Consider the following 22,154-nt stretch of genomic DNA (forward strand, 5'->3'; position numbering starts at 1 on the left):
CGGGGTCTATTTCATAAGGTTCTCTGTTATCGGTCGTAGAGATTCATCTCTTACCTCCCTTTTCAGATCGACGATATACTCTTATATTTACCATTTCCTCTACTGATTCTCGTTTCAGTACTGGTTTGGCTTTCTACAAACATGTAGATGAGTGTCCTGGGGTAAGTAAGTCTTATTTTCTGTGACACTCTAAGCTATGGTTGGGCACTTTATTTATAAAGTTCTAAATATATGTATTCAAACATTTATTTGCCTTGACTCAGAATGTTCAACTTTCCTTATTTCCAGACAGTCAGTTTCATATTTGGGATTATGCATTGAATTATCATATTTTTTCTTACCTCAAAAATTTGACTTTTTTCCCTGTGGGCTGTTAGGCTCGCGGGGGCTGAAAATGCTTCATTTTATTGCGTCATTCTTGGCGCGGACTTTTTTGGCGCAAAAATTCTTTTCCGTTTCCGGCGTCATACGTGTCGCCGGAAGTTGCGTCATTTTTTGACGTTATTTTGCGTAAAAAATGTCGGCGTTCCGGATGTGGCGTCATTTTTGGCGCCAAAAGCATTTAGGCGCCAAATAATGTGGGCGTCTTTTTTGGCGCTAAAAAATATGGGCGTCATTTTTTGTCTCCACATTATTTAAGTCTCATTATTTATTGCTTCTGGTTGCTAGAAGCTTGTTCACTGGCATTTTTTTCCCATTCCTGAAACTGTCATTTAAGGAATTTGATCAATTTTGCTTTATATGTTGTTCTTTTCTTTTACATATTGCAAGATGTTCCACGTTGCAACTGAGTCAGAAGATACTACAGGAAAATCACTGCACAGTGCTGGAGCTACCAAGCTAAGTCTGCTATAAACTTTTGGTATCTGTTTCTCCAGCTGTTATTTGTATTGCATGTCATGTCAAACTTATTAATGCAGATAAAATTTCCTTTAGTACTGTTACATTACCTGTTGCTGTCCGTCAACATCTAATTTTCAGAGTGTTCCTGATAACATAAGAGATTTTATTTTTTAAATCCATTAAGAAGGCTATGTCTGTTATTTCTCCTTCTAGTATACATAAAAGTCTTTTAAAACTTCTCTTTTTTTCAGATGAATTTTTAAATGAACATCATCATTCTGATACTGATAATGGTTCTTCTGGTTCAGAGGTTTCTGTCTCAGAGGTTGATGCTGATAAATCTTTGTATTTGTTCAAGATGGAATTTATTCGTTCTTTACTTAAAGAAGTGTTATTTGCATTAGAAATAGAGGATTCTGGTCCTCTTGATACTAAATGTAAACGTTTAAATAAGGTTTTTAAATCTCCTGTAGTTATTCCAGAAGTGTTTTTTCTCCCTGATGCTATTTCTGAAGTAATTTCCAGGGAATGGAATAATTTGGGTAATTTATTTACTCCTTCTAGACGTTTAAGCAAATTATATCCTGTGCCATCTGACAGATTAGAGTTTTTTGGGACAAAAATCCCTAAGGTTATGGGGCTGTCTCTACTCCTGCTAATGTACTACTATTCCTATGGCAGATAGTACTTCATTTAAGGATCCTTTAGATAGGGAAATTGAATCTTTTCTAAGAAAAGCTTACTTATGTTCGGGTAATCTTCTTAGACCTGCTATATTTTTAGCGGATGTTGCTGCAGCTTCAACTTTTTGGTTAGAAGCTTTAGCGCAACAAGTAACAGATCATAATTTTATAGCATTATTATTATTCTATAACATGCTAATAATTTTATTGGTGATACCATCTTTTGATATCATTAGAGTTGATGTCAGGTATATGTCTCTAGCTATTTTAGCTAGAAAAGCTTTATGGATTAAACTTGGAATGCTGACATGTCTTCTAAGTCAACTTTGCTTTCCCTTTCTTTCCAGGGTAAATAATCATTTCGTTCCTTTCCTCAACAAGGAACAAAAGCCTGATCCTTCATCCTCAGGAGCGGTATCAGTTTGGAAACTATTTCCAGTTTGGAATATATCCAAGCCTTATAGAAACCTATAGCCAGCTCCTAAGTACCTATGAAGGTGCGGCCCTTATTCCAGCTCAGCTGGTATGGGGCAGATTACGTTTTCTTCAAAGAAATTTGGATCAATTCCGTTCTTAATCTCTGGTTTCAGAAACATTGTTTCAGAAAGGTACAGAATTGGCTTCAAGTTAAGGCCTCCTGCTAAGAGATTCTTTTCTTTCCCGTGTCCCAGTTGACACAGCAAGGCTCAGCATTTCTGAAATGTGTTTCAGATCTAGAGTTGGCTGGAGTATTTATGCCAGTTCCAGTTCTGGAACAGGGGCTGGGGTTTTATTTTATCTCTTCATTGTACCAAAGAAGGTCAATTCCTTCAGACCACTTCTGGATCTATCATTATTGAATCGTTATGTTAGGATACCAACATTCAAGATGGTTACTGTAGGACTATCCTGCCTTTTGTTTAGCAAGGGCATTATATGTCTACAATAGATTTACAGGATGTGTATCTGCATATTCCGATTCATCCAGATCACTTTTAGTGTCTGAGATTCTTTTTTTAGACAAGCATTACCAGTTTTGTGGCTCTACTGTTTGGCCTAGCCTCAGTTCCAAGAATTTTTTTCAAAGGTTCTCGGTGCCCTTCTTTCTGTAATCAGAGAATAGGGTTTTGGTATTTCCTTATTTGGACGATATCTTGGTACTTGCTCAGTCTTCTCATTTTCGAAGAATCTCATACGAATCGACTTGTGTTGTTTCTTCAAGTTCATGGTTGGAGGATCAATTTACCAATCAGTTCATTGATTCCTCAGACAAGGGTAACCTTTTTAGGTTTCTAGATAAATTCAGTGTCTATGACTCTGTCCTTGTCAGACAAGAGAAGTTTAACATTGATATCAGCTTGTCAAAACCTTCAGTCACAATCATTCCCTTTGGTAGCCTTATGCATGGAAATGTTGGGTCTTAGGACTGCCGCATCAGATGCGATCTCCTTTGCTCGTTTTCACATGCGACCTCTTCAGCTCTGTATGCTGAACCAATGGTGCAGGGATTACTCAAAGATATCTCAATTAATATCTTTAAACCGATTTTACGACACTCTCTGACATGGTGGACAGATCACCATCGTTTAGTTCAGGGGGCTTCTTTGTTCTTCCGACCTGGACTATAATCTCAACAGATACAAGTCTTACAGGTTGGGGAGCTGTGTGGGGGTATCTGACGGCACAAGGGGTTTGGGAATCTCAGGAGGTGAGATTTCCGATCAATATTTTGGAACTCCGTGCAATTTTCAGAGCTCTTCAGTCTTGGCCTCTTCTGAAGAGAGAGTTGTTCATTGTTTTCAGATAAGACAATGTCACAACTGTGGCATACATCAATCATCAAGGAGGGACTCACAGTCCTCTGGCTATGAAAGAAGTATCTCGAATTTTGGTTTGGGCGGAATCCAGCTCCTGTCTAATCTCTGCGGTTTATATCCCAGGTATGGACAATTGGAAAGCGGATTATCTCAGTCGCCAAACGTTGCATCCGGGCGAATGGTCTCTTCACCCAGAGGTATTTCTTCAGATTGTTCAAATGTGGGAACTTCCAGAAATAGATCTGATGGCTTCTCATCTAAACAAGAAACTTCCCAGGTATCTGTCCAGATCCCGGGATCCTCAGGCGGAGGCAGTGGATGCATTTTCACTTCCTTGGAAGTATCATCCTGCCTATATCTTTCCGCCTCTAGTTCTTCTTCCAAGAGTAATCTCCAAGATTCTGAAGGAATGCTCGTTTGTTCTGCTGGTAGCTCCGGCATGGCCTCACAGGTTTTGGTATGCGGATCTTGTCCGGATGGCCTCTTGCCAACCGTGGACTCTTCCGTTAAGACCAGACCTTTTGTCTCAAGGTCCTTTTTTCCATCAGGATCTGAAATCCTTAAATTTAAAGGTATGGAGATTGAACGCTTGATTCTTGGTCAAAGAGGTTTCTCTGACTCTGTGATTAATACTATGTTACAGGCTCGTAAATCTGTATCCAGAGAGATATATTATAGAGTCTGGAAGACTTATATTTCTTGGTGTCTTTCTCATCATTTTTCTTGGCATTCTTTTAGAATACCGAGAATATTACAATTTCTTCAGGATGGTTTAGATAAGGGTTTGTCCGCAAGTTCCTTGAAAGGTCAAATCTCTGCTCTTTCTGTTCTTTTTCACAGAAAGATTGCTATTCTTCCTGATATTCATTGTTTTGTACAAGCTTTGGTTCGTATAAAGTCTGTCATTAAGTCAATTTCTCCTCCTTGGAGTTTGAATTTGGTTCTGGGGGCTCTTCAAGCTCCTCCATTTGAACCTATGCATTCATTGGATATTAAATTACTTTCTTGGAAAGTTTTGTTCCTTTTGGCCATCTCTTCTGCCAGAAGAGTTTCTGAATTATCTGCTCTTTCTTGTGAGTCTCCTTTTCTGATTCTTCATCAGGATAAGGCGGTGTTGCGAACTTCTTTTGAATTTTTACCTAAAGTTGTGAATTCCAACAACATTAGTAGAGAAATTGTGGTTCCTTCATTATGTCCTAATCCTAAGAATTCTAAGGAGAAATCGTTGCATTCTTTGGATGTTGTTAGAGCTTTGAAATATTATGTTGAAGCTACGAAATCTTTCTGTAAGACTTCTAGTCTATTTGTTATCTTTTCCGGTTCTAGGAAAGGCCAGAAAGCTTCTGCCATTTCTTTGGCATCTTGGTTGAAATCTTTAATTCATCTTGCCTATGTTGAGTCGGGTAAAATTCCGCCTCAGAGAATTACAGCTCATTCTACTAGGTCAGTATCTACTTCCTGGGCGTTTAGGAATGAAGCTTCGGTTGACCAGATCTGCAAAGCAGCAACTTGGTCCTCTTTGCATACTTTTACTAAATTCTACCATTTTGATGTATTTTCTTCTTCTGAAGCAGTTTTTGGTAGAAAAGTTCTTCAGGCAGCGGTTTCAGTTTGAATCTTCTGCTTATGTTTTTCATTAAACTTTATTTTGGGTGTGGATTATTTTCAGCAGGAATTGGCTGTCTTTATTTTATCCCTCCCTCTCTAGTGACTCTTGTGTGGAAAGATCCACATCTTGGGTAGTCATTATCCCATACGTCACTAGCTCATGGACTCTTGTTAATTACATGAAAGAAAACATAATTTATGTAAGAACTTACCTGATAAATTCATTTCTTTCATATTAACAAGAGTCCATGAGGCCCACCCTTTTTTGTGGTGGTTATGATTTTTTTGTATAAAGCACAATTATTCCAATTCCTTATTTTATATGCTTCGCACTTTTTTTCTTATCACCCCACTTCTTGGCTATTCGTTAAACTGATTTGTGGGTGTGGTGAGGGGTGTATTTATAGGCATTTTAAGGTTTGGGAAACTTTGCCCCTCCTGGTAGGAATGTATATCCCATACGTCACTAGCTCATGGACTCTTGTTAATATGAAAGAAATGAATTTATCAGGTAAGTTCTTACATAAATTATGTTTTTTCACAATTTTAGGTTTCTCACTGAAATCATTTACAAACAGCTTGTGCAATTATGGCACAAATGGTTGTAAATGCTTCTCTGGGATCCCCTTTGTTCAGAAATAGCAGACATATATGGCTTTGGCGTTGCTTTTTGGTAATTAGAAGGCCGCCAAATGCCGCTGCATTTCACACGTGTATTATGGCTAGCAGTGAAGGGGTTAATTATGTAGCTTGTAGGGAGCTTGCAGGGTTAATTTTAGCTTTAGTGTAGAGCTCAGCCTCCCACCTGAAACACGAGACCCCCTGATCTCTCCCAAACAGCTCTCTTCCCTCCCCCACCCCCCAATTGTCCCCGCCATCTTAAGTACTGGCAGAAACTCTGCCAGTACTAAAATAAAAGCTATATTTGGGGTTTTTTTTAATTTTTTTTAGCATATTTACATATGCTGCTGTGTAGGATCCCCCCTTAGCCCCCAGCCTTACTGATCCCCCACCAAAGAGCTCTCTAACCCTCCCCCTCTGCCTTAATGGGCGCCATCTTGGGTACTGGCAGCTGTCTGCCAGTACCCAGTTTAGTGAATAATGTGCCTTTTTTTTTAAATAAAAACCCTTTTCTGCAGTGTAGCTTCCCCCCCCCCCCAAGATCAACCCCCCACCCCTTCCACATCTTTTAGCTGTTATTTACAGCTTTCAAAAAGTTAATTCAAGTACTTGATTTTTCTGTAGTGTAGCGGTTCCCTCCCGCTCCCGCCCCGTGCACGCGCCCCCCCCCCCCCCCCCCGTGCACGCGCGCGCTCCTGTGCGCGCTCCCGCCCCTCCCGCCCCCGATCCCGCCCCCCTCCACTCCACTGGGCACATCGATGGCCGCCCACCCGCCTCCCAGACTTGCTCCCACCCACCAACGATACCGGCCACCGATGTCCGGTGCAGAGAGGGCCACAGAGTGGCTCTCTCTGCATCGGATGGCCAAGGGGGGTTATTGCAGGATGCCTCCATATCGAGGCATCACTGCAATAACCGGAAAGCAGCTGGAAGCGAGCAGGATCGCTTCCAGCTGCTTTCCACACCGAGGACGTGCAGGGTACGTTCTCAGGCATTAACTGCCTTTTTTTTGAGGACGTACCCTGCACGTCCTCGGTCGTTAAGGGGTTAAACAGGATGTTTTTATCTACTTTAAGAAACCACATATATACCAAATTATAGTTCAATATGACTGTTCAAGTGCATGAAGAAATTCACAGCTAAAACAAACACAAAATACACTTTATTTGTTCACCTTTTTAAATTTTGTATTTTTAGAATTTGCCTTTTGCAAGCATGAAATACTTTTAAACCCTCTTCTTGAAAATCACTAGTTGTTTTTGTTATTTAGTTTGTTTGGAACTCTTGCTCTAGTAATTATTTTCTTTTCTTTAAAGGAACTGTCTAACGCATGAAGATGAAAAAGTTGTTTCCTACTGCGCTATGGTTTTGTTTACATGTATCAACCGAGAGAATGTTGAAGATCTTCAAGAAACATCAAAACTCAAAGTTGCTCTGAATGTTATATCCGCCTACAAGAAGCAGCCGGATGCAGAGTGGTTGTATGTTTTATTCATTTTTTTCTTGTGCAAATATAAGTAATAGTCTTGCATCTAAATTGTTAAATTCTAGCAGACCCCAGGCAAGATATTTGTGGCAGTTCCTTGGGGGTTACTTTCTGGTACTAAGCACCCCAAACCTCAAAGATGCATCTGCTTTTAATTTGCATGCCCAGTGTTTTTTGTAGAGCAAGGGAGAGGTGTAATTAAGGATAAAGGGGTATTTACAATTTAAATAAATTGATAATAAAGGCAGCAATAGGTATTGGAAAATCCCCTGTGATATTCAGCTTTGACAGCTGTATGCCATCTGTAAGTGGACAGAGTTAGCCTTTGGCAGGAAATCGGTGAAGTAGGTGGCAGTCTGTAGGAAGCTAGTGAGGGAATGATTCATTCCTTCTGATCAAATAATGCCCAGTAACTCTTACAATAATAATCTTTGTTTTTGCCTATGCAAATATAGCCAAATATAACAATGCGTCAGCATAAGGTACCATTTAATAAATAGTGACATGTTTTAATGGATAAAAAATAAATGGCACTTTTTTTGTTATGGTGCGTCACATGGCAGAATAATGTATAAATTGACAGTAATAATTAAATTTATTTTTGCGCTGATCTAGGGTGCATTAATATAAATAGGTGACATTACAGAGAGCGGGTTCTTCAAATGTTTATAGAGAGATATAGAGAGAGAGATATAGAGAGAGAGATATAGAGAGAGAGATATAGAGAGAGAGATATAGAGAGAGAGATATAGAGAGAGAGATATAGAGAGAGAGATATAGAGAGAGAGATATAGAGAGAGAGATATAGAGAGAGAGATATAGAGAGAGAGATATAGAGAGAGAGATATAGAGAGAGAGATATAGAGAGAGAGATATAGAGAGAGAGATATAGAGAGAGAGATATAGAGAGAGAGATATAGAGAGAGAGATATAGAGAGAGAGATATAGAGAGAGAGATATAGAGAGAGAGATATAGAGAGAGAGATATAGAGAGAGAGATATAGAGAGAGAGATATAGAGAGAGAGATATAGAGAGAGAGATATAGAGAGAGAGATATAGAGAGAGAGATATAGAGAGAGAGATATAGAGAGAGAGATATAGAGAGAGAGATATAGAGAGAGAGATATAGAGAGAGAGATATAGAGAGAGAGATATAGAGAGAGAGATATAGAGAGAGAGATATAGAGAGAGAGATATAGAGAGAGAGATATAGAGAGAGAGATATAGAGAGAGAGATATAGAGAGAGAGATATAGAGAGAGAGATATAGAGAGAGAGATATAGAGAGAGAGATATAGAGAGAGAGATATAGAGAGAGAGATATAGAGAGAGAGATATAGAGAGAGAGATATAGAGAGAGATATAGAGAGAGAGATATATAGAGAGAGAGATATAGAGAGAGAGATATAGAGAGAGAGATATAGAGAGAGAGATATAGAGAGAGAGATATAGAGAGAGAGATATAGAGAGAGAGATATAGAGAGAGAGATATAGAGAGAGAGATATAGAGAGAGAGATATAGAGAGAGAGATATAGAGAGAGAGATATAGAGAGAGAGATATAGAGAGAGAGATATAGAGAGAGAGATATAGAGAGAGAGATATAGAGAGAGAGATATAGAGAGAGAGATATAGAGAGAGAGATATAGAGAGATATAGAGAGATATAGAGAGAGAGATATAGAGAGATATAGAGAGATATAGAGAGAGAGATATAGAGAGAGAGATATAGAGAGAGAGAGATATAGAGAGAGAGATATAGAGAGAGAGAGAGATAGAGAGAGAGAGATATAGAGAGAGAGAGATATAGAGAGAGAGAGATATAGAGAGAGAGAGATATAGAGAGAGAGAGATATAGAGAGAGAGAGATATAGAGAGAGAGATATAGAGAGAGAGAGATATAGAGAGAGAGAGATATAGAGAGAGAGAGATATAGAGAGAGAGAGATATAGAGAGAGAGAGATATAGAGAGAGAGAGATATAGAGAGAGAGAGATATAGAGAGAGAGAGATATAGAGAGAGAGAGATATAGAGAGAGAGAGATATAGAGAGAGAGAGATATAGAGAGAGAGATATAGAGAGAGAGAGAGATATAGAGAGAGAGAGAGATATAGAGAGAGAGAGAGATATAGAGAGAGAGATATAGAGAGAGAGAGATAGAGAGAGAGAGATAGAGAAAGATATAGAGAGAGAAAGATATAGAGAGAGAAAGATATAGAGAGAGAGATATAGAGAGAGAGAGATATAGAGAGAGAGAGATATAGAGAGAGAGAGATATAGAGAGAGAGAGATATAGAGAGAGAGAGATATAGAGAGAGAGAGATATAGAGAGAGAGAGATATAGAGAGAGAGAGATATAGAGAGAGAGAGATATAGAGAGAGAGAGATATAGAGAGAGAGATATAGAGAGAGAGATATAGAGAGAGAGAGAGAGATAGAGAGATAGAGAGAGAGAGAGAGAGATAGAGAGATAGAGAGAGAGAGAGAGAGAGAGAGATAGAGAGATAGAGAGAGAGAGATAGAGAGAGAGAGATAGAGAGAGAGAGATAGAGAGAGATAGAGAGAGAGAGATATAGAGAGAGAGATATAGAGAGAGAGAGATATAGAGAGAGAGATATAGAGAGAGAGATATAGAGAGAGAGATATAGAGAGAGAGATATAGAGAGAGAGATATAGAGAGAGAGAGATAGAGAGAGAGATATAGAGAGAGAGAGATAGAGAGAGAGATATAGAGAGAGAGAGATATAGATATAGATATAGAGAGAGATATAGAGAGAGATATATAGAGAGAGATACATATCTATGTACATACACACTCACTTGGATATATACAGCTAGACTAAAATAATTTTTTTGTTAGTGTTTGGCCAAACAGAGGTAAGCCCAGGAACCACTTCATGGTCTCTTCATATCTGGCTCTTAACCTACAGCCAACAGACTAGCTTCCAACCAACCACACTGAGAACTCCTAAGGGTTTCACAACTATTTGTATCCTCCCCTAGACTCATACAAAACTTAGAGTCTGGAGATGCAGGGAAAGTTTTTCTGCAAAGTCATCCAGACTGTATATCTAACAACTGCTGAGCAATCAGTGTTAATGAGTTACACTGCTTGCTTTTCCACACTCAGGTCCCTGTCAGAGCATCGCTACAAGGCTGTCACACTTGAGAGGCTGTATCTGTTTAACAGCACAGATCCTGGAGGGTAAGTCTGTGTTTTTCTAATATAGCAGGGACACCTTATATAGGGTCACAGTGTGACTCCTTTATACCTCAGAGGATCGAGGGTTAATATCTCTTTAGATGGAGTTTATTGGGAACAGTTTGGGGAGTTTTTCTCTTGCAAGGTGTATCCAGTCCACGGATTCATCCTTACTTGTGGGATATTCTCATTCCCCACAGGAAGTGGCAAAGAGAGCACACAGCAAAGCTGTCCATATAGCTCCCCCTCTGGCTCCGCCCCCAGTCATTCTCTTTGCCGCTCTAACAAGTAGCATCTCCACAGGAGGGTAAAGTGTATGTGGTGTTAGATTTGTAGTTTTTATATCTTCAATCAAAAGTTTGTTATTTTTAAATAGTACCGGTTTGTGCTATTTACTCTCTGGCAGAAATATGATGAAGAATTCTGCTGAGAGGAAAATGATTTTAGCATGTTGTAACTAAAATCCATTGCTGTTCCCACACAGGACTGAGGAGTACCAGAAAACTTCAGTTGGGGGGAACAGTTTGCAGGCTTAACTGCTTTGAGGTATGTTTCAGTCATATTTTTTCTAGTCAAGACAAGATAATGCTAGAAGACTGACAAGATTCCCCATGTGGGAAGGGTAAGCCATGTTCTGAAACTTAGTATAGAACTAGAGGCTTATTTAAGTGGGCTCAATAGACTGGTTTTCTCCAACATTGGTGTGTCCGGTCCACGGCGTCATCCTTACTTGTGGGATATTCTCTTCCCCAACAGGAAATGGCAAAGAGTCCCAGCAAAGCTGGTCACATGATCCCTCCTAGGCTCCGCCCACCCCAGTCATTCTCTTTGCCGTTGCACAGGCAACATCTCCACGGAGATGGTTAAGAGTTTTTTGGTGTTTAAATGTAGTTTTATTCTTCTATCAAGTGTTTGTTATTTTAAAATAGTGCTGGTATGTACTATTTACTCTGAAACAGAAAAGGATGAAGATTTCTGTTTGTAAGAGGAAGATGATTTTAGCAGACAGTAACTAAAATCGATTGCTGTTTCCACACAGGACTGTTGAGATGAAGTAACTTCAGTTGGGGGAAACAGTTAGCAGTCTTTTCTGCTTAAGGTATGACTAGCCATATTTCTAACAAGACCATGTAATGCTGGAAGGCTGTCATTTCCCCTCATGGGGACCGGTAAGCCATTTTCTTAGTTAAACATAAAAGAATAAAGGGCTTCAAAAAGGGCTTAAAAACTGGTAGACATTTTTCTGGGCTAAAACAATTGCTTTACTAGGCATATTATGCAGATTCTAACTAATTATTGGTATTATAATCTTGGGGAATGTTTAGAAAAACGGCAGGCACTGTGTTGGACACCTTTTTCAGATGGGGGCCTTTCTAGTTATAGACAGAGCCTCATTCTGGGACTGTATAGGGGTTAAATGTAAAAACGGCTCCGGTTCCGTTAATTTAAGGGTTAAAGCTCTGAAATTTGGTGTGCAATACTTTTAATGCTTTAAGACACTGTGGTGAAATTTTGGTGAATTTTGAACAATTCCTTCATACTTTTTCACATATTCAGTAATAAAGTGTTTTCAGTTTGAAATTTAAAGTGACAGTAACGGTTTTATTTTAAAACGTTTTTTGTGCTTTGTTGACAAGTTTAAGCCTGTTTAACATGTCTGTACCATCAGATAAGCTATGTTCTATATGTATGAAAGCCAATGTGTCTCCCCATTTAAATTTATGTGATAATTGTGCCATAGTTTCCAAACAAAGTAAGGACAGTAATGCAACAGATAATGATATTGCCCAAGATGATTCCTCAAATGAGGGGAGTAAACATGATACTACATCATCCCCTACTGTGTCTACACCAGTTATGCCCACACAGGAGGCCCCTAGTACATCTAGTGCGCCAATACTTATTACCATGCAACAATTAACGGCTGTAATGGATAACTCCATAGCAAATCTTTTATCCAAAATGCCTACTTATCAGAGAAAGCGCGATTGCTCTGTTTTAAACACTGAAGAGCAAGAGGACGCTGATGATAACTGTTCTGACATACCCTCACACCAATCTCAAGGGGCCATGAGGGAGGTTTTGTCTGATGGAGAAATTTCAGATTCAGGAAAAATTTCTCATCAAGCTGAACCTGATGTTGTGACATTTAAATTTAAATTAGAACATCTCCGCGCACTGCTTAAGGAGGTGTTATCTACTCTGGATGATTGTGACAATTTGGTCATTCCAGAGAAATTATGTAAGATGGGCAAGTTCCTAGAGGTTCCGGTGCCCCCCGACGCTTTTCCTATACCCAAGCGGGTGGCGGACATAGTAAATAAAGAGTGGGAAAGGCCCGGCATACCTTTTGTTCCCCCCCCTATATTTAAGAAATTATTTCCTATAGTCGACCCCAGAAAGGACTTATGGCAGACAGTCCCCAAGGTCGAGGGGGCGGTTTCTACTCTAAACAAACGCACTACTATTCCTATCGAAGATAGTTGTGCTTTCAAAGATCCTATGGATAAGAAATTAGAGGGTTTGCTTAAAAAGATTTTTGTACAGCAAGGTTACCTTCTACAACCAATTTCATGCATTGTTCCTGTCACTATGGCAGCGTGTTTCTGGTTCGAGGAACTAGAAAAATCGCTCAGTAAAGAATCTTCGTATGAGGAGGTTATGGACAGAGTTCAAGCACTTAAATTGGCTAACTCTTTTGTTTTAGATGCCGCTTTGCAATTAGCTAGATTAGCGGCGAAAAATTCAGGGTTTGCTGTCGTGGCGCGCAGAGTGCTTTGGCTAAAGTCTTGGTCAGCGGATGTGTCTTCCAAGACAAAATTGCTTAACATTCCTTTCAAAGGTAAAACATTATTTGGACATGATTTGAAAGAGATTATTTCAGACATCACTGGGGGAAAGGGCCACGCCCTCCCACAGGATAGGTCTTTTAAGGCTAATAATAAGCCTAATTTTCGTCCCTTTCGCAGAAACGGACCAGTCTCTAATTCTGTATCCTCTAAGCAAGAGGGTAATACTTCACAACCCAAACCAGCCTGGAAACCAATGCAAGGCTGGAACAAGGGTAAGCAGGCCAAGAAGCCTACCACTGCTACCAAAACAGCATGAAGGGATAGCCCCCGATCCGGGACCGGATCTAGTGGGGGGCAGACTTTCTCTCTTTGCTCAGGCTTGGGCAAGAGATGTTCAGGATCCTTGGGCGCTAGAAATAGTTTCTCAAGGTTATCTCCTGGAATTCAAGGAACTACCCCCAAGGGGAAGGTTCCACAGGTCTCAATTATCTTCAAACCAAATAAAGAGACAGGCATTCTTACATTGTGTAGAAGACCTGTTAAAGATGGGAGTGATACATCCAGTTCCAATAAGAGAACAAGGAATGGGATTTTATTCCAATCTGTTCATAGTTCCCAAAAAAGAGGGAACATTCAGACCAATTTTGGATCTAAAGATCCTAAACAAATTTCTCAGGGTACCATCGTTCAAAATGGAAACTATTCGAACGATCCTACCTACTATCCAGGAAAATCAATTTATGACTACCGTGGATTTAAAGGATGCGTACCTACATATTCCTATCCACAAGGAACATCATCAGTTCCTAAGGTTCGCTTTTCTGGACAAGCATTACCAGTTTGTGGCACTTCCATTTGGATTAGCCACTGCTCCAAGGATTTTCACAAAGGTACTAGGGTCCCTTCTAGCGGCTCTAAGACCAAGGGGCATTGCAGTAGTACCTTACTTGGACGACATCCTGATTCAAGCGTCGTCCCTGTCGAAAGCAAAGGCTCATACGGACATCGTCCTAGCCTTTCTCAGATCTCACGGATGGAAGGTGAATAAAGAAAAAAGTTCTCTGTCCCCGTCAACAAGAGTTCCCTTCTTGGGAACAATAATAGATTCCTTAGAAATGAGGATTTTTTTGACAGAGGTCAGAAAATCAAAACTTCTAAGCTCTTGTCAAGTACTTCATTCTGTTCCTCGTCCTTCCATAGCGCAGTGCATGGAAGTAATAGGATTGATGGTTGCAACAATGGACATAGTTCCTTTTGCACGAATTCATCTAAGACCATTACAACTGTGCATGCTCAGACAGTGGAATGGGGATTATACAGACTTGTCTCCGACGATTCAAGTAGATCAAAAGACCAGAGATTCACTCCGTTGGTGGCTGACCCTGGACAATCTGTCACAGGGAATGAGCTTCCGCAGACCAGAGTGGGTCATTGTCACGACCGACGCCAGCCTAGTGGGCTGGGGCGCGGTCTGGGAATCCCTGAAAGCTCAGGGTCTATGGTCTCGGGAAGAGTCTCTTCTCCCGATAAACATTCTGGAACTGAGAGTGATATTCAATGCTCTCAGAGCTTGGCCTCAACTAGCAAAGGCCAAATTCATAAGGTTTCAGTCAGACAACATGACGACCGTTGCATATATCAATCATCAGGGGGGAACAAGGACTTCCCTGGCGATGAAAGAAGTGACCAAGATAATTCAATGGGCGGAGGATCACTCCTGCCACTTGTCTGCGATCCACATCCCAGGAGTGGAAAATTGGGAAGCGGATTTTCTGAGTCGTCAGACATTCCATCCGGGGGAGTGGGAACTCCATCCGGAAATCTTTGCCCAAATAACTCAATTATGGGGCATTCCAGACATGGATCTGATGGCGTCTCGTCAGAACTTCAAGGTTCCTTGCTACGGGTCCAGATCCAGGGATCCCAAGGCGACCCTAGTAGATGCACTAGTAGCACCTTGGACCTTCAACCTAGCTTATGTATTCCCACCGTTTCCTCTCATCCCCAGGCTGGTAGCCAGGATCAATCAGGAGAGGGCCTCAGTGATCTTGATAGCTCCTGCGTGGCCACGCAGGACTTGGTATGCAGACCTGGTGAATATGTCATCGGCTCCACCATGGAAGTTACCTTTGAGACAGGACCTTCTTGTTCAGGGTCCATTCGAACATCCGAATCTGGTTTCCCTCCAACTGACGGCTTGGAGATTGAACGCTTGATTTTATCAAAGCATGGGTTTTCAGATTCTGTAATAGATACTCTGATTCAGGCTAGAAAGCCTGTAACTAGAAAAATTTACCATAAAATATGGAAAAAATATATCTGTTGGTGTGAATCTAAAGGATTCCCATGGAACAAGATAAAAATTCCTAAGATTCTATCCTTTCTACAAGAAGGTTTGGAGAAAGGATTATCTGCAAGTTCTCTGAAGGGACAGATCTCTGCTTTATCTGTTTTACTTCACAAAAGACTGGCAGCTATGCCAGATGTTCAAGCATTTGTTCAGGCTCTGGTTAGGATGAAGCCTGTTTACAGACCTTTGACTCCTCCCTGGAGTCTAAATCTAGTTCTTTCAGTTCTTCAAGGGGTTCCGTTTGAACCCTTACATTCCGTAGATATTAAGTTATTATCTTGGAAAGTTTTGTTTTTGGTTGCAATTTCTTCTGCTAGAAGAGTTTCAGAGTTATCTGCTCTGCAGTGTTCTCCGCCCTATCTGGTGTTCCATGCAGATAAGGTGGTTTTGCGTACTAAGCCTGGTTTTCTTCCGAAAGTTGTTTCCAACAAAAATATTAACCAGGAGATAGTTGTACCTTCTTTGTGTCCGAATCCAGTTTCAAAGAAGGAACGTTTGTTACACAATTTGGACGTAGTCCGTGCTCTAAAATTCTATTTAGAGGCTACTAAAGATTTCAGACAAACATCTTCCTTGTTTGTTGTTTATTCTGGTAAAAGGAGAGGTCAAAAAGCGACTTCTACCTCTCTTTCCTTTTGGCTTAAAAGCATTATCCGATTGGCTTATGAGACTGCCGGACGGCAGCCTCCTGAAAGAATCACAGCTCACTCCACTAGGGCTGTGGCTTCCACATGGGCCTTCAAGAACGAGGCTTCTGTTGACCAGATATGTAAGGCAGCGACTTGGTCTTCACTGCACACTTTTGCCAAATTTTACAAATTTGATACTTTTGCTTCTTCGGAGGCTATTTTTGGGAGAAAGGTTTTGCAAGCCGTGATGCCTTCCATTTAGGTGACCTGATTTGCTCCCTCCCTTCATCCGTGTCCTAAAGCTTTGGTATTGGTTCCCACAAGTAAGGATGACGCCGTGGACCGGACACACCAATGTTGGAGAAAACAGAATTTATGCTTACCTGATAAATTACTTTCTCCAACGGTGTGTCCGGTCCACGGCCCGCCCTGGTTTTTTAATCAGGTCTGATGAATTATTTTCTCTAACTACAGTCACCACGGTATCATATGGTTTCTCCTATATATATTTCCTCCTGTCCGTCGGTCGAATGACTGGGGTGGGCGGAGCCTAGGAGGGATCATGTGACCAGCTTTGCTGGGACTCTTTGCCATTTCCTGTTGGGGAAGAGAATATCCCACAAGTAAGGATGACGCCGTGGACCGGACACACCGTTGGAGAAAGTAATTTATCAGGTAAGCATAAATTCTGTTATCACTTTAGCAGGGCAATCGATTATTTTGTTTAGAAAAATACTCTTTATTGACACTTTTAAGCACTTTTGATGTGTTTTTTTGGGGTTTTATTCCACATGGCATTATTTTTAGTCACCTAAATTGGGTTCTGAAGGCCCCACAGCTGTGGAGTGGGAGGGGCCTAATTTCGTGCCTCAGTTGCGCAGTTTATTCTGATAAGATTTCCCTGCATGCTGCTTCACATGGGTCCAGAGACTGCTTGAGGACTTCAGGAGGCTTGCTTTTCTCAAATTCAATCCTTAAGGGAAGGTAGGGCCACAGCAGGCTGCTGTGGCAAGGTGCTGTAGTTTATTAACCGGTTGTTTGCTTTCGGCGGCTCCGGTTTGGGCATTAAAGGGTTAATCAGGCTGAAACTTGCTGTGCAATCATATCGAAGCATTAGGCACATACTGTTAAAATTTCAAGAGATTTGGTTCATTTTTCACCGTTTTGTAAAATTGTGTGCGCTTTTATTATCTTAAAGGCACAGTACCATTTATTGCAAATTGTATTTATTACATAAAGTGTTTTCCAAGCCTGCTTGTGTATAATACCAATCTGTTAAACATTTCTGACACTAAGGAAAAGCCTTGCTCTATGTGTTCAGAAGCCATGGTGGAACCCCCACTCAAAATGTGTCCCAAGTGCACTAATGTGTCTATACACTTTAAAGATCATATTGTGTCACTTAAAAATATAGCCCTAGATGATTCTTTGACTGAAGGTAATGAGGATAGTCCGCCTTCCTCTCCCCACGTGTCATCACCAGTTACGCCCGCTCAAGCGATACCTAGTACCTCTAGTGCATTAGCACCTATTACATTGCAACAACTGGCGGCAGTCATGGATAATTCCCTTGCGGCCTTTCTATCCAAACTGCCAGTTTTCCCTAAAAAGCGCGATAGCTCTGTTTTGAGAACAGATGAGGAGCAGTCGGAAGCTTTGGGAGGTTTATCTGATGTACCCTCACAACACTCTGAAGTAGGGGCGAGGGATGTTATGTCTGAGGGAGAAATTTCTGACTCAGGAAAAGTTTCTCAGCGGGCAGAATCAGATTCACTAGCATTTAAATTTAAATTAGAACACCTCCGCGTACTACTTAGGGATGTCTTATCTACTCTGGATGATTGTGACCCTATGGTGGTCCCAGAGAAATTGTGTAAAATGGACAAATATCTAGAAGTCCCTGTATACACTGATGCGTTTCCGATCCCTAAGAGGGTGGCGGATATTGTTGCTAGTGAGTGGGAAAGACCAGGAGCTCAGTGCATGGAGGTAATCGGATTAATGCTAGCGGCAATGGACGTAGTCCCTTTTGCTCGAATACACCTAAGACCACTGCAACTGTGCATGCTCAAACAGTGGAATGGAGATTATGCAGATTTGTCTCCTCAAATACAACTGGACCAGAAAACCAGAGACTCTCTTCTCTGGTGGTTGTCTCAGGATCACCTGTCGCAGGGAATGTGCTTCCGCAGACCGGAGTGGATCATTGTAACGACCAACGCCAGTCTGTTAGGCTGGGGCGCGGTCTGGGGCTCCCTGAAAGCTCAGGGCCTATGGTCTCGGGAAGAGTCTCTTCTCCCGATTTGGAGAGCGTTATTCAACACGCTCCAGGCATGGCCTCAGCTAGCAGCGGCCAAGTTCATCAGATTTCAGTCGGACAACATCACGACTGTAGCATACATAAATCATCAGGGAGGAACAAAGAGTTCCTTAGCGATGAAGGAAGTAACCATGATAATCAGGTGGGTGGAGGATCACTCTTGCCATCTATCTGCAATTCACATCCCAGGAGTAGACAACTGGGAAGCGGATTTCCTAAGTCGTCAGACTTTTCACCCGGGGGAGTGGGAACTCCACCCGGAGGTTTTTGCTCAGCTGACTCAGCTATGGGGCATTCCAGAGTTGGATCTGATGGCGTCCCGTCAGAACACCAAACTTCCTATTTATGGTTCCAGGTCCAGGGACCCCAAGGCGGCATTGATAGATGCTCTAGTAGCGCCTTGGTCCTTCTATCTGGCCTATGTCTTTCGACCGTTTCCCCTTCTCCCTCGGCTGGTAGCCAGAATCAAACAGGAGAAGGCCTCGGTAATTCTGATAGCGCCTGCGTGGCCACGCAGGACTTGGTATGCAGACCTAGTGGACATGTCATCTGTCCCTCCATGGACACTGCCAATGAGGCAGGATCTTCTAATACAGGGTCCATTCAAGCATCCAAATCTAGTTTCTCTGCAGCTGACTGCTTGGAGATTGAACGCTTAATTCTATCCAAGGTTCTCTGAATCAGTCATAGATACTCTGATCCAAGCTAGAAAACCTGTCACCAGGAAAATTTACCATAAGATATGGCGGAAATATCTTTGTTGGTGTGAATCCAAGGGTTACTCGTGGAGTAAGATTAGGATTCCAAGGATATTGTCTTTTCTCCAAGAAGGATTGGAGAAAGGTTTATCAGCTAGTTCCTTAAAGGGGCAGATATCCACTCTGTCTATCCTTTTACACAAGCGTCTGGCAGAAGTACCAGATTTTCAAGCGTTTGCACAGGCGTTAGTCAGAATCAAGCCTGTCTATAAACCTGTGGCTCCTCCATGGAGTCTAAATTTAGTTCTTTCAGTTCTTCAAGGGGTTCCGTTTGAACCTTTACATTCCATAGATATTAAGTTATTATCTTGGAAAGTTTTGTTTTTGGTAGCTATATCTTCTGCTCAAAGAGTTTCTGAATTGTCTGCTTTGCAGTGTAATTCACCCTATCTGGTGTTCCATGCAGATAAGGTAGTTTTGCATACCAAACCTGGTTTTCTTCCTAAAGTTGTTTCTAATAAGAACATTAACCAGGAAATCATTGTTCCTTCTCTGTGTCCTAATCCAGCTTCTAAGAAGGAACGGCTTTTACACAATCTTGATGTGGTTCGTGCTTTAAAATTCTATTTACAAGCAACTAAGGATTTCAGACAAACATCATCTTTGTTTCTGGTAAGAGGAGAGGTAAAAAAGCGACGGCTACCACCTCTCTTTCCTTTTGGTTGAAAAGCATCATCCGATTGGCTTATGAGACTGCTGGGCAGCAGCCTCCTGATCGAATTACAGCTCATTCCACCAGAGCTGTGGCTTCCACTTGGGCCTTCAAGAATGAGGCTTCTGTTGAACAGATTTGTAAGGCAGCGACTTGGTCTTCACTGCATACTTTTGCCAAATTTTACAAATTCGATACTTTTGCTTCTTCGGAGGCTATTTTTTGGAGAAAGGTTTTGCAAGCAGTGGTGCCTTCCGTTTAGGTTAACTGTCTTGTTCCCTCCCTTCATCTGTGTCCTAAAGCTTTGGTATTGGTATCCCACAAGTAAGGATGAATCTGTGGACTGGATACACCTTGCAAGAGAAAACAGAATTTATGCTTACCTGATAAATTACTTTCTCTTGAGGTGTATTCAGTCCACGGCCCGCCCTGGCAATTAAGTCAGGTTAAAATTTCTTGTTTAAACTACAGTCACCACTGCACCCTATGGTTTCTCCTTTTTCTCCTAACCGTCGGTCGAATGACTGGGGGGCGAGCCAGAGGGGGAGCTATATGGACAGCTTTGCTGTGTGCTCTCTTTGCCACTTCCTGTGGGGAATGAGAATATCCCACAAGTAAGGATGAATCCGTGGACTGGATACACCGCAAGAGAAAGTAATTTATCAGGTAAGCATAAATTCTGTTTTATATACTGCTTTAACGTTTGTGAGGAATGGTTTCAGGGCTCATTTAGACTGTACTTTTGGCTGGCACAGGCAGGTTTCACTTTCACTTTTGTGAGTTGCCCAGCTCCTAATAGCTTAGTGCACCTTTTCAAAGCAGGGGTGGTCATGCCTTGAGCACCATGTGACCAGATGCGGCTTCATTCACTTCCTTACAATCCTGCTGCAGACAGCAGTCTAGGAGGTGGTGAGTACTACAGCCGTTGGTTTTATAAAGGTGCCTTTCTATATTTATTTTTCTATCGTTTTCTTTCTACTGTGCCGTATGCAGCTTATCCGGCTTGTTCTCCAGCACACACTCCCAGGGGAGGGGGGGGGGGGAATCCAAGACAGGATAATAGGTACCTGGGCTGACTGACGTAGAACCCGACCAGTCGGGTATAGCAGCGGTTCAAAAGCTGGATTGTAGTAGAGATGAATGAAAGAAGTGAGCCGCTGTATAATAAAATTCCAAAATCTTTATTCCAACAAGTTAAAAATGGGAGGCATCCCAAGGCAAAAGTAGGCAACGCATAGCTGCTAACATGTTTCGGCCATGGTAGCCGTAGTTATAGCATGACCGAAACATGTTAGCAGCTATGCGTTGCCTACTGTTGCCTTGGGATGCCTCCCATTTTTAACTTGTTGGAATAAAGATTTTGGAATTTTATTATACAGCGGCTCACTTCTTTCATTCATCTATATTGTGAGGAGGCCATGGTTTTGTTCCAATTGCCTTTGTACTGTTTTAAAGTCTAAGAAGGGAGCTAAGTCTGCTATTAACCCTAGCACTATTAGTTCCTTTGAGCCATCAACCTCTCAGGATTCTGTGAACCAAGAGATTACTACCCTTTTTACCCTAACCGCTTCACATGTAGTTCCCCACGGCACAGCTATTTCTCTATCTGGGGGGGGGGGCTTTTTCCTGCATTTACAATTGGCAGTGTCAAGATTGAGGGATCCTCAAGCTGTTATAATAGATGCCCTAGCGGTTCCATTTAGGTTCAGTCCCATATATCTCTTTCCTCCATTATCTCTACTCCCTTGTGTGGTGGCCCGCAACAAACCAGAGCAAGCATCAGTGATTCTAATTGCTCTATCCTGGCCGTGAAGGACTTGGTTCCCGGATCTGGTGTGGATGTCCTCATCTCCTCCATGGAGGTTACCCTGTCGCAGGGACCTGCTACTACAGGGTCCCTTCTTACATCAAAATCTAGATTCTCTGAGGCTGACTGTGTTGAGATTGAACGCTTAGTCTTAGCCAAAAGAGGTTTCTCTGAGAGTGTCATCGACACTTTGATTTAAGCTTGTAAGCCAGTTACTCAATGCTTCTACCATAAGGTGTGGCGGACTTACTTGCACTGGTGTGAGGAGCATAGTTTTTCTTGGCATAAAGTTAAAGTTGCCAGAAATGTATCCTTTCTCCAGGATGGACTGGAGAAGGGTCTATCTGCTAGTTCCCTGAAGGTAAAGATATCAGCCCTGTCGGTGCTGCTGCAGAAGAGATTAGCTGAGCTTCCGGATGTGCTGTCCTTTAAGGCCCTGACTAGAATCAGACCTGTGTTTAGAAAGATGGCTCCGCCATGGAGTCTCAACCTTGTTCTTTGTGTATTTCAGCAGGCTTCATTTGAGCCCATGCATAATGTTGATAAACTGTTATCTTTGAAGGTTTTGTTTCTGTTGGCTATTGCCTCTGGTTGCAGAGTCTCCGAGAT

At 41.7% G+C, this 22,154-nt stretch overlaps 1 protein-coding gene across 1 annotated transcript in view; it reads left to right on the plus strand.

Moving 5' to 3' along the window:
• The window catches only part of ATXN10 (ataxin 10), a gene marked incomplete in the record, with an annotated part of 986,216 nt that overhangs the window by 364,820 nt on the left and 599,242 nt on the right, over positions 1-22,154 (plus strand). Inside the window, 1 exon segment of the mRNA XM_053719008.1 lies at positions 6,868-7,032. Within this exon segment, the coding sequence (XP_053574983.1) occupies positions 6,868-7,032 (165 nt within the window).

This window comes from Bombina bombina, chromosome 6 (genome assembly GCF_027579735.1).
Source record: "Bombina bombina isolate aBomBom1 chromosome 6, aBomBom1.pri, whole genome shotgun sequence".
NCBI classification, from domain to species: Eukaryota; Metazoa; Chordata; class Amphibia; order Anura; family Bombinatoridae; genus Bombina; species Bombina bombina.